Source organism: Rhinatrema bivittatum, chromosome 4 (assembly GCF_901001135.1).
Source record: "Rhinatrema bivittatum chromosome 4, aRhiBiv1.1, whole genome shotgun sequence".
Lineage (NCBI taxonomy): Eukaryota > Metazoa > Chordata > Amphibia > Gymnophiona > Rhinatrematidae > Rhinatrema > Rhinatrema bivittatum.
Genome location: NC_042618.1, coordinates 105,181,958 through 105,195,245, shown reverse-complemented (window position 1 = coordinate 105,195,245; position 13,288 = coordinate 105,181,958). Strand labels below are relative to the sequence as shown.

The following is a 13,288-nucleotide window of genomic DNA, read 5'->3' as shown; positions in this document are numbered from 1 at the left end:
TCACAGGTTTTTTCCACGATAAAAAAAAATCACTGCAAAACCACCATGATATTTTCCTGGGGAGGTGCAAATATTACAGCAATGTCCCCTTTCCTGTGATATTTGCCCCTCCTCATTAAAATTTCAAAGCTTGATAAATGACCCCTTAATGTAATTGAAAAAATCTCATTCAGTGATCAGGAGGAAATGGAAGGTGTTTAGTTTTGTGTTTCTTCCCATTCCTTTGGGCTTCCAGGTCATTTGGAACCTGCTCCATGTGGGGATACAGGGCCATGACCCTTTGTTCATAGCTGTCTAGAATTTTCTCTGTTTTTAATCTCATTTCCCTGTACGTACCAGGATCAGTCCAGACCGCTGGGTTGTGTCTCCCTTCCAGCAGAGGGAGTCAGAAAAAAAACTGAAAAGGCACCCCACTAAGTACTGTCTTCTGGTGCTCACTGCAATACAAATGTGTTCTTAGAAGCTAGTGGATATTGCAGTTTTACAGTGGCTGAAATATCCTCCTAGGGGCTGTGAACTGCCACCACAGCATCCCCTGCTATTGCTGATCCAGGAACCCAAACCAAGGCTATCTGCATCACGGTGCCATGGTAGTGGGGCATTGGAATAGAAGGTATTTGTTTTCTTGCTGCTAATTTCTCTTCTCCTTTTGGTTGTACAGAAGACCTTATATACTCAGGATGCTCCCTTCCATGTGGTCATCACCAGTTATCAACTGGTGGTACAAGATGTGAAATATTTCCAGAGAGTGAAGTGGCAGTACATGGTGCTGGATGAGGCCCAAGCCCTCAAGAGCAGCTCCAGGTAACATAGTGTGACAGTACCACCCTGAGGAAGAAGCATTCAAAACAGGCCTTGGGACAAACGGATTTCTTCAACTTGATTATGAGGCAAAGATGGGGTTTGTTGGCAGAGACTAGGGAAGGGCTTTCTGCCCCACAGAAGGAAGTGTTGGTTCAACCAACGTAGTTTTGAAAAAAGCTGCATTGTCATAGCTGATGCAGGAGGGGCATAAGTAATATATACTGATTTTTAATCAGATGAACAGTTAAGTGCCACCATCTCTAAACTACCTTAAAAGAATGCAAAAAGGCTTGAAAGCTAATCCTTTGAGCAGAGATGTTTAAATTTAAACATTTTCACATACAAATGAATCTCATCTGCATACAATTTACATAAATTTCTCTAAAAAATGTTATTGTGCAGATTTTCCTGATGCCCTAACTAGATTTGTAATTAATTTGGCGTGCTATTTGGCCAAGTTATCTAGATAAAATGGCAGATTTTGAATATCCCTTTGCCTTTCTGGCTAAAAGCTAACTGGATAAATCATTATCCTGTTAAGATTTAGGGGTGTTCTGGGGTGGGGATAAGTTAGTCGAATAACTTATCTGGCAAATTCTGATGTTTGGAGTTAGCCATAGCTTAGTTGGCTATCTCTAGACATGCTTGAGTATAGGTCTAAAGTCACATGGGAATCTGTTCCCAGATAACTTAGCCTTTACGGCTATATTCAAAAGAATACAGCCAGTTAAGTGGAGTTTCAGGATTTAAAAATTAAAAAAAAAAAAAAGGTCATGGGTCTAATGGTCCTATCACTTCCCTCCTCCCCCTCACCCAATCTTGAAATGCAAGGCTGAGCAGGTCGGAGGCTTAGAGTTGTGTGGTGGGGTCGGGGATGAAAGGATTGGGGCCCAAGAAAGCAAATTATAGTTGCATGTAGACAGGTCTGGGGAGTGGGAGAGGGGGGCACCAGATTATATAACTGCATTAGGGAAGGGCCTGCAGACTTGGCTCTGCATTTCAGAATTGGGAGGGGGAATGGAAGGGGATATTATTGGGCCACTAGTCCCATCACCTTATTTTTATTTTATTTTTAATCCTGTGATTCCACTTAACTGGCTAATTCTTTTAAATATAGCTAGTTAAGGCTGAGGTTATCTGGCCACATGAAGCCAGATAAATTTAAACCTAGCCAATGATATTCAGAAGATATCTGATTTGGTTTAAAGTTATTTGGGACATTTATCCCACTGAATTTCCATCATCTGGCTAACTTTAGCCAGGTAAGTTATCCGTTTTTCAGGTTTTTGAATATTGGCTTCTTAGAGGGTAATATTCAGTCACTGGCCAGATTGCACAGTTCCTTTAGAGGAATAGTCAGTGTTACAGCCACACTATTAAATATATCTGGCTATCATAAAGATAACCAAATAAGCTTATCTGGCTGTCTTTAGGGCATGACTAGAGTTAGCCGGATAAGTTATCTGGCTAAATCTGAATATCAGATTTAATGAGAGAATTTACCCAGCTAACTTAACACCACCCTGGTATGCTCCTACATTATCCTGCTAAACTTTACCCAGATAAGGTGGTGAAATATTGAAAAGTCAGCATATAGCCGGATATCTTGTGAGGTATCTGGCTAAATGCTGCTGAATATTGACCCCTTAATGTTTAAATATTAGACTGAAACAAATTTAAATCTTAAGATTATAAAATTTGTCTCTTTATGCATTGGTGTCCATTATCTGTTGCTAACGAATTTTATGAAATCATTGTTAAAAAATGGAAAATGTTCCATGAAATAAAGCATGGGAAAATTTTTCCCCTCACTTCTTTGCCTTTGAGCTGTAAAGGTTCTGTGTGAAGACTTCACTGAGTACTATGAGCTGACCATGAATAATTTTGTTGGGATTAACAAAATCATTTGCAGAAACACCTTTTCAGAGTGCCTTTTGAATCACTCCTGTACAATGGCTCATGACAGGGAAAATAAACATTTTTTATATATCAAATTATTTTTCTAAGTGTTTTTTGGGCAGCCTGTCTGTTTTGAAGTTTAGCCATGAAGAGGATTATATCTTTAGCAAAGGAGCCCCCATTTTAAAGCAGTAATAACCTCTTGTTGTGGGCAGGAATAAAATTTGTATGTTGTACCCCGCCCTGAACATAGGAAGGGCGGGCAAGAAATGTTTTACAATAAATAAATAAATAGTTGAGAGAGATTATTCAAAGGCATTTATCTGGATAACATTTTGAGTTATCCTGATAAATGTCTGCTTTTGAATATCCCCGGCACTTCTCCAGATAAAATTTATCTGAATAAGTCATTATTTGGATAAAGTTTATCCAGATAAGTAAGAGGCATTCTGGGGGTGTTCCTGGGTGGAATTGAATTAGCCGAATATCGTGTTCGGCTAACTCTGATATGTAGATAGCCAAATAAGTTATTCAGTTAATGAGACTTTGCTGTGAGGAGGTTTAAAGTTATCCAAGAATGTGTTTCTGTGTAACTTTACCTTAACCAGCAATACTCAAAGAATATAGCCGGTTAAGTGCCCACACACACAAAAAAAAAAAAAAAGCTGAGTGGGCCTGGTGGCCTAAACCCCTCTCCCCAAACCCGCCCCAAAGAATGCTGAAAAGCCTAAAGCCTCTTGGACTGATCGCTGCCCCTCGCCCCTCTCGGCTCATTCAAAAATATTTATCTCTGGCCCCTTCCTCCTACCCTCAAACCTCTTAACGTGACCAGGAATTCAGGAGGAGCATGTGGATGAAGGGGCCCAGAAGAAAGTTTGATCAGCCTGGTAGAGGCAAGGGTGGCAGCAATTGGCCTAAGAGGCCTTACGTTTTTCAACATTTTTTGGGAGGATTTTGGGGGAGGAGGGGTTCAGGCCCTCAGGCCCAGCCTTGGCTTAACTTGGGTGAAGATAGGGCTTCCAGGCCCACTCAGCTTTTCTTTTTTTTTTTTTTTTTAAATTTGTATTGGCACTTAAGCTATTTTCTTAGAACATAGCCAATTAAGGTAAAGTTATCCAGGTAGATTTTCCTGGATAACTTTTACAGTAGATACTTGTGTATATATATATATATATATAAGAGGATATCGTGGATGTGTCGAGGGCAGTTTTTGGGCCAAGAAATTAAGACATTGTTTTATGAAACATGGCTAGGTCAAGGGTAAAACCTAGGGGGTTATCCCTGGTCATTCACTTCTTCCTTCCCTCCCCCATAGCTATCCCCGGCCCTTTCACCCACGGGCTGAAGACAGCTTCTTCCCTGCACCCTCTTCCAATCCCTTAACTGACCAGCTGCTATCCTAAAACAGCAGGACGACGATGGGAGTAGCAGCTGCTCAGTTGCGTCATTCCCCACTGGGTCCCATTATCGTGCTTTGAACCATGTGGTTCTAAGTGTGCCAATCAGGCCCTGGCAGGAGAGGTGTGAGGACATGCCTGAGCAAGTGCAACTCTTGTCATTCTGCTAGCAGCAGGTGAGTTAAGGGATCAGAAGGGGGTGCAGGTGAGAAGCTGTCCTACCTTTCTCTTTTTAGCTGCTTTGGTTGTATCTTCAGCCCACAGGTGAATGGACCAGGGATAGCCATGAGGTGGGGGGGGAGAGAAGGAATGAACGGATAGTCATTAGAATAGAATAATTACCATTGGGAAGGAGGAGGAAACTAGCATTGACCAATGGATAAGGCAACCCTGTTATTTAAGATGAGTTTTAAGACTTTTTAATTTCTTGACTTATATACGAGTACATAAAGTATTCGCTATTCAGCATGACATTTCTTGCTGAATATCTCAGATATCTTATCAGGCTGAAGTTAGCTGGGTAAGTTATCTATCTTTTGGTTTTTTTTCTAAATATTGGTCTCGTTCAGATTTAGAGACCAGAACTTGCTAAATAAAGAACACCCATAATTGGTTTTACTAAATCTTGTCTGAAGATTCAGCATAATTAACTTGGAAGCCCTTGCGCTCAGTCTTCTTCCTCTTTACTGTCAGTTCCTGACCCTGCCACCAGCGATCAGCACAGCTGTATGGAGTCGCAGCCATAATCTTTGGGGAGTTATGAAATGCTAATTTTTTAGGTTTGCTAGAGCAGGAAATGGAAGAGATGGCATTGAGCAGAAGAAAGAGAAGTGGTTATAAAGACAAAGGTTTAGGCCATTGGAAACAGGAAGAGACAGTGCCCAGCAGTTTTTTTTTCTCAGCTGCCATTTAATTTCCTGAAACTACCTCATTTTTGTAAAATGGGATCACTCAAGGAAAATTAATCCTGCAATTGTGCAGCATGTGTTGTCCCTTTTCTCCTCAGCCGAAAAAAGTTTACAATTGCATAATATGGGACCTTCTCCAGTGATTAAGTGAAGAAAATATTAGCACCAATGTTTGGTTCCTAACGTGACTCTGGTGTTGAGCAGTTCTCCATGGACAAGCAGAACAGTACAACCACACAATGGGTGATGCTGCCGAGTCAGGTCCTTTTTCTCTCATAGCTTGTAAAATTTATCTTTATCTTCTGAACATGTATGGGACTTCCCACGACAGGGCTCCTGGGCAAGCATTTCTCCCTCAGTCTATTTTCTTCTGCTTCACAAATGGTCAGGGAGGGCTTCTCTCTATCCAGTGTCACCATGTCAAACCACATAAAATACTGAAAATTTTGACTGAGAAAACATCTTCAGAAAGAAAGGGGGGAAAGTCCATTTAAAAGCTTAAGAAATGTGAGCATAAAATTTCAATCATAGACTTATATTCATTATGCCGTAAATGCCTCGATTTGGACTATGATACAGCCATTTGTCACCCTGTGGCAGAATGTCCCCAAGGGCACTTGCTTACAGAGAATTCTGACTCAAATATGAACAAATGAGTTCCTTGGATTGGAGTAAAAACAAAAGGCAACAAAAATTTGATTCATCAAATCATTTTGAGCATGACACAAAGTGTGCTAAAACATGGGAACTGAGAGTCTCCAGTGCCAGAGGGACAGCACAGAACTGTCAGCCCCAAAACATTGGTTCCAAGAATCACCATCACCAAAGAAACAGTGCAGAACTGTTGGTGCCAAAAAAACAGCACCAAGATCAGCCAACACTGAAAAAACATAGTACAGAACACTCGGCACCAAAACAGTGGTGCCAACAATCTCTGACACCCAAAGATGGCACTTCAGCACAGAGCATGGCCTCAGATCCTATGCAGGCATGGAGAAAGCATGAAAAAAGAGGGACAATCAACAAACGGCATGACTTCACCTCCTCTCTTAGAAACACAAACAGCATCAGGGAACACCTTGAGACCAGACATTCTACTACAACAACCATTATCCGAATATCATGCCTTTGTTCAGAAAATATGGGCAGAATTCATAAAAACATGCATGAAACAAATGCCAATAAAGGAAACATTTTGCAAAACCAATTCTAGAAAAATTGAGACTTCAACCATCATTTTTTTGAGAAAAAAGGAGAATCTCACATAGAAAGGGTGACTGAGAAGAAACACAAATCAGGTACAACATTGTTTGAGGAGACCATATCTGACACATTCCCAAAGTTCCTGTGATTCCATACCAATAGAATTAGATGTACCATCCCTAGCTACATTATCTGACTCCTCACCAGAACAACTAAGGAGCTTAACGCTACCAGCAGACATGACATACCCCAATTTATTTATTTATTTTTTTTTACAAAAAATATCAGAAGCAATACCATTTAGCCTGGAGGAGGATGCTGAAGAAATTAGCAAGTTAGAAGGAGTCATAAGGTTCATCCATCCAATGAAACAGTATAAAATGGTGCCAATGCCTGAGACACTGATGAAGGTTTAAGCCATGGAAGACATCATCACCATGCTGCCCAGCATCAAAGAACATTGATGTAAAATATAGGATACAGGATGCATCACAACATAAGTTTTGCCATACTGGGTCAAACCAAAGTCTATCAAGCTCAGTATCCTGTTTCCAACAGTGACCAATCCAAGTTACATGTACCTTGCAGAATCCCAAAAGGTCAATAGATTGCATGCTGCTTATCCAAGGCCGGCTGGTTAAAATGGAGAAGGTTTTTGGATTGGGGAAGTCTGATCCTCCCACTCTGGCATCGATGCCATTGATGCCCAAGGACCTGGGGGAACCGCTTGTCCTCATCACTTCAGTGTCTCCTCCTCCGAGGCCTTCGGGTGAGGAGGGCGCTGGAGATTGGCCCATGTCGGTTTCTTCTAAGTCCCAGACCTCTGGATCGTACTTGGCGCCGGGGAAAGACCAGACCGTGCACTGTGGGAGATCTTGGAAGCACCGCCATCGGTCTCCGTCCTCGTGCGAAGCGGGGCTCGGGTTGGCCACGGTGCTTCCCGCCTTGCCTCTGAAGTGGCCATGCTGAGAGGAGACCTCTCTCTCCTTCGCTGCTGGTGGCCCAATGCCATCAACACCATTTCCTCTCCCCTCTCAGCCTGCTCTTTCATCGGAGGCTTTTGAAATGAGCTTGAACTTCGGGTGCACCTGGCAGTGGAACGTGCTTTGCGTGACAGGGAGATGGGGCTCCCACCACCGGTGCCAGTGCCTCCCTTGGTTCTGGTGCACTCACCCTTGCCAGTACCCGTGCTGATGCTGGCACTGGTGCCTGGATTGGAACCATTATTGGATCGGCTCAATGCCCTCCTCTGTGTCCTCCTGACCCAGTTGTTGCCAGCGCCCTGCGATCCCTCGGTGACCCGTCAGACACCGAAGTGTAGGGCAACAGAGCCAATCCCTGTTGGGGATTCCTCCGGGGACAAGGGCCAATCGGTTCCCTCCGCACCATTGGGACCCGTCGTGCCCCGGCCCACACTGACTGGACTGGTGCCTGGACCCTCAGTGCCTCAGCCCTGAGCTGCACCTAGCGCTCCCAGGCCTCTTTCCTTGGGCAGTCGTGGTGAGCCTGAGGGCTTTTATGACCCATGGGGAGATGACACCTCCAATGGCTCGTGGGGGGATTCCAATGGTCTTCCTTCAGATCAGTCTCCCTCAGAGGAGCGGTGGAGGACCTAACCTTCACGGGTTCATCTGTGCTATAGCGGAGGCCATACCCTTCTAACTTATGACAGAAGAGGATGCCTGACATAAAATGCTGGAGATCCTTCAGTTCATGGAAGGAGGTAGTGGCGGTCCCCGTTCATGAGATCTTTTGTGAGCTGCTTCTTAGACTGTGGGAACACCCCCTCTCTGTTGCCCCGGCAAACTGGAAGGCCGATGGGATGTATTTGGTGCACAGACTGTAGGTTTTGAGACGCATCAGCTTCCCCACCAGTCTGTGGTGGTGGAGTCTGCGCTAAAGAAGGCAAAGAGGTCGAAAACTCATGCCTTAGCTCCCCATGGCAAAGAGCATAAGGCGTGGGATGCCATGGGTAGGAGGGTGTTTCAGTGCTCAATGTTGATAGCCTTCCTACCTTTTGTACATGATCCAATATACCTGTAATCTCTGGAAATAAGTCCAAGAAGTTGCGGATGGCCTCACACAACAGCCCCAAGAGGCCCTTATGTCCATTGTTCAGAAGGGCCTTATATGCAGGAAGCACAAAGTGCAGGCTACCTATGATGTCTTTGAAATGGCAGGCCTAGTTGCGGCTGTCGGTATTTCTGCCAGGCATCTCGCTTGGCTCTGTGCCTCGGACCTTCATCCTGAGGTTCAGGGAAGACTGGTTGATTTACCTTACACTGGGGTGACAAGGTGAAGGATGCGGTCTCATAGCTGACAGATCACTATGAGACCCCCCAGCATCTGTCAGCTGGCGTCTTGCTTCCCAATCCTCTTCCAAGAGGTCCTCAAGACCAGGGCCGAGGAGGCCTTTCTACAGGCCAAGAAAGTACTATCCTCCTGCCCTCGCTCCTGCCCACAGCAGGTCAGTTCTAGGGGCAGGTCCTGATAGCAGTGGGGCCCCAAGCCTCAGCCACCACCCCAGGCTAGCCCTGCTAAGGTTTTGACTGACTGCAAGGGAGCACAAGCCAGGAGTTTCAGCCAAGAACCAGAGAGCCCACCGGTTGGGGGCTGTTTTTTTGCGGCTCGATGGCTGTCCGTGACTTTGGACCAATGGGTCCTAACTATTATCTGTCATGGGTACAGGCTGAACCTCGTGGAGGTTCTGCCAGATTTGCTCCCATGTCCACTGGGGGATCCTATCACGCATCCAGAGCTGCTCCTAGCAGAGCTCTGAGCCCTTTTAATGGCCATGGCTGTGGAGCCCATTCCTCGGGACCAGCAGAGTCAGGGGTTTTGCTCCCATTATTTTTTTATTCCAAAGAGAACAGGAGGCCTCCGTACCATTCTCGATCTGCGAGCCTTAAACAGAGTTGTCAAAAGAGAAAATTTCAAAATGGTATCCCTGAGCACTCTGATTCCCTTCTTGCAAAAAGGGGACTGGCTTTGCTCCCTCGACCTACAAGATGCCTACATGCACGTTCGAATCTTCCCAGGTCACAGGAAGTATCTCCGTTTTGTGGTGTGTAGTCGGTGTTTTCAGTACCACATTCTCCCGTTTGGCCTGGCCTCTGCACCTTGGGTCTTCACAAAGTGTCTGGCCATGGTCAGGGTCTATTTATGCCTGCAAAGGATCCAGGTCTTTCCATACTTGGACAACTGGCTGGTCAAGAGCAGCACCTAGGTGGGAGCTTTGCAGTCGCTTCGCTGGACCATTCAAGTTCTGGAGTCCCTTGGGTTCCTGATCAATTTCCTAAAGTCTCATCTCCATCCGTTGTCATGGCTGGATTTCATAGAATCCGTGTTGGATGCAACGCAAGCAAAGGCTTTTTTGCACAGCGACAGGGCAGGCACATTGATGTACCTGGCGAAGGAAGTCCAGCAACGCCAGATGGTGTTGGCGCAGCGTATGCTGCAGCTTCTGGGGCACATGGCTATGACCATCCACATTGCCCCCTTTGCCCGACTCCATGTACGTCGAACCCAGTGGTCCCTGCGATCCCAGTGGCACCAGGCTACCTAAAGCCTTTAAGTTTGCATCCAAGTCTCCTCCTCTCTCGGGGCCTCCCTGTCTTAGTGGAGAACTCCTTCCAATCTGGAGCAGGGCGTCCCCTTTCAGGCTCTTCCCACCCAGATTATGCTTACCACGGATGCTTCCCCCTGGGTTGGTGGGTCCATGTGGAAGGCCTCCACACCCAGGGCCTCTGGACCACCCAGGAAGCTCTGTCTCAGATCAGCTTCTTGGAGCTACAAACGATCTGGTATGCTCTGTTGGCCTTCCAGGATCGGCTAGCCAACAGAGTGGTCCTCATCCGGACCAACAATCAAGTAGCTATGTGGTATGTCAACAAGCAGCGGGCCCCAGATCCTTCCTCCTTTGCCAGGAGGCAGTGCAGATCTGGGCCTGGGTGCTGACTTGGGGAATGCTGCTTCGGCCCGTGTACTTGGCCGGTGCGGAGAAAGCCCTGGCAGACAGACTGAGCCGAACTTTCGGACCCCACGAGTGGTCCCTGAAGCAAGAGGTGGTGGATCAGATCTTCTGCCTCTGGGGGACCCTGGACATGGATCTATTTGCCTCCCTTTGCAACTGGAAAGTTCTCCGGTACTGTTCCCTGACTAGGTTGGACGGCCAACCAGCCACGGACATATTTACCCTTCACTTGGTATTGAGGACTCTCTTGAAGCTTCGCCAGGACAGGGGGACTATGAACCTCATAGCCCCCCATTGGCCGAGACAAGTTTGGTTCCCGCTCCTGTGGGATCTCTCTCGGCGGGACCCGCTCCGTCTGGGAGCTGCCCTAGACCTCACACAGGATCAGGGCAGGCTGCGCCACCCCAACCTCTGAACCCTGTCACTCATTGCCTAGATGTTGAGCAGTTGATCTTGCAGCCTCTTGACCTTTCAGAGGAGGTGTCCAAGTCCTGGTGGCGTCAAGGAAGCCTTATGCTTCAAAATGGAGGAGGCTTACCATCTGGTGTGAGCAGAAGGGTCTCGACCCCCTTCTCCTGCCCTGTCCAGCAACTCCTGGATTAACCTACTGCACCTCTCGGAAGCTGGGCTTAAAGCCAACTCTGGGTACACCTGAGTGCCATAGGTGCTTACCACCAGGTGGCGGATGGTTCGTCCTTCTTAGTGCAGCCCAGAGTAGGGCAGTTAATGCATGGGTTGCTTAAGCTGAGGCCTCCCCTGAGGCCCCTTGTGATTTCTTGGGATCTCAGTGTGATGTTGGCCCAGCTGTTGAAACCACCATTTGAACCGCTGCACTCCTCTACCCTCAAGTGTTTGATCTGGAAGGCCATATTCTTGTTAGCAATCATGTCAACACGCAGGGTCAGCAAATTACATGACTTAGTGACTTATCCACCCTACACAAGATTCTTCCATAACCAGGTGGTTCTGCACATGCACCCTAAGTTCCTGTCAAAGGTGGTAATGGATTTCCATCTTAATCAATCTATCGTCCTGCCTACTTTCTTCCCTAGGCCTCATTCTAGCCAAGGGGAAAGGGCACTGCACATACTTGGTAGTAAGAGGGCCTTAGCTTTCTACCTGGACTGAATGGCAGGCCACACAGTCCACCCAGCTCTTCATCTCTTTTGACTCTAATAGGCTGGGGGTGGCTGTTGCTAGGCAGACTCTCTCCATCTGGCTAGCAGACTGCATTTCCTTCTATGTCCAGGTGGGACTGCAGCTGGGGGGCCACGTCATGGCTCTTTCTGTTAGAGCCATGGCGACTTCGGTAACTTACCTGCATGCAGTTCCAATGGGAAAGATCTGCAAGGCTGCGACATGGAGTTCTGTCCAAGCCTTCGCAGCTCACTATTGTCTGGACATGGATGGCTGCCGAGATAGATTTGGTCAGTCTGTCCTCAGGAACCTTTTTCAGCTGTGAACCCAACTCTTCCTCCTAAGGCCCCTGGTTTGAGTTCAGACTGTCTCTGCTGTTACCAACACCGTTGGTGTCTGTTGGTCCCATTATTTTTTTCGGGGCCAACCTGTAGCTAGGGATTCATCTACATTTGAGGACTACCATCCTGCTTGTCCTAGGAGAAAGCAAAATTGCTTACCTGTTACAGGTGTTCTAAGACAGTAGGATGTTAGCCCTCAGGAAACCCACCCAGCACCCCATGGAATTGTATTCCTGTACTTTATTTTATTTTTTCGTAATCTACGTACGAGATTGAAGAGAGACCCCCACATGGACATGTGGATAGTGGCCATGCTGGGCATGCTCAGTGTGCCCGTCAAAGTTTCCCGTGCCGGGCTCCATCTAATGATATCGCCCACATGTGAGGACTAACATCCTGCTGTCCTAGAACACATGTTACAGGTAAGCAACTTTGCTTTGTGTGCAATAGATATTGAATATAAAGATAGATTAAAAAACTTTTTCTCTGGATTTTAGTTTATGATGTGATAATATAGTGCTCTTATCTGATAATTGCTTGCAGCCATTGCGAGCAAGAAGCAGGGGATTACACTTGATCAGCACACATTGCTATCTGATACTGATTCTTGGAAATTTTTGGAATAATTACTTTTCACCTCTTTTTATGGTTATTGTTGAATTATCTGTTCTTACACATGATTATTTAATAGTGGAATCTGCAATGAAAAAAGGCAAAATGCTATTCAAACTCTCCACCAGTAAAAGATCCAAAACTCATTAATACAGTGGGAAAGATAGTTTTCCATGGAGCCACCTTGCAAGCATGAATCAGTGCGCATCACCAATAATCTCAAAACTTCAAGAGCATTCAAAAAAGTTACCAGAAGAGGAACTGTGATCCTTCATTGATATTATGGCGGACACAAAGTACTGTACACAACACGTGACTTGTTCAGTTTACGACTTCTTTGATACTGCCACAAGAGGATCTGCGACTGCCATAGCAGCAAGAAGGCTAGCTTGGCTAAGAGCATCAGGCCTGAGGGTTGACAATCATGAAAAAGTAGTGGATACACTATATACTAGCAAAAATGTTTTTGGAGACACAGTTAAGGAAACAGTAAAAGCAATAAAAAAAACAAACAAACCCATAAAGCAGCTCTACAGTCTCTCACTTTATCTCACTTAAATAAAGTAAGCCTACAAATGGAGGTGTATCAGTATACCAATGAAAAAAGAACCACTAATATCACAGAAAATGAGATTTAGAGACCTTCAAATAAGCATAGCAAAGTGAAACATCAAAGCATTGTAACTGCTTAAAGTATTTAATTTCACTGCTCTAAATCCATGATATCTTTTTAATCATTGGTCTCTGTTAATCATCAGTCTCCATAATCATAAGCAGTATATGGCTATCTAAGCTCATTTTTATTTGTTTAGTTATTTTATATGTCGTCATTCCAAGTGAAGACCACAGCGCTTTACAAATGTAACAAGCGTCTTTACGTCATTGCATTATGATGTAACACATAACAAAAATTTGTGTTTTACCAGTAAGATACATTTTGGGGTTACATATACTTTGGTAAGATACATTTTTATTTGCTATTCTTAAAAAACTGTTTAAAAATAAAAGAAGCTT

The 13,288-nt window shown here is 45.4% G+C and overlaps 1 protein-coding gene across 7 annotated transcripts in view; it reads left to right on the top strand.

The window, feature by feature from the left end:
• Window positions 1-13,288, top strand: part of INO80 (INO80 complex ATPase subunit) — a 435,009-nt gene that overhangs the window by 156,928 nt on the left and 264,793 nt on the right. For all 7 annotated transcript variants that reach the window (XM_029598597.1, XM_029598598.1, XM_029598600.1 and 4 more), the window contains one exon: window positions 662-804. In XM_029598597.1, coding sequence (XP_029454457.1) covers window positions 662-804 — 143 coding nt within the window. The remainder of the gene's footprint in view (window positions 1-661; window positions 805-13,288) is intronic.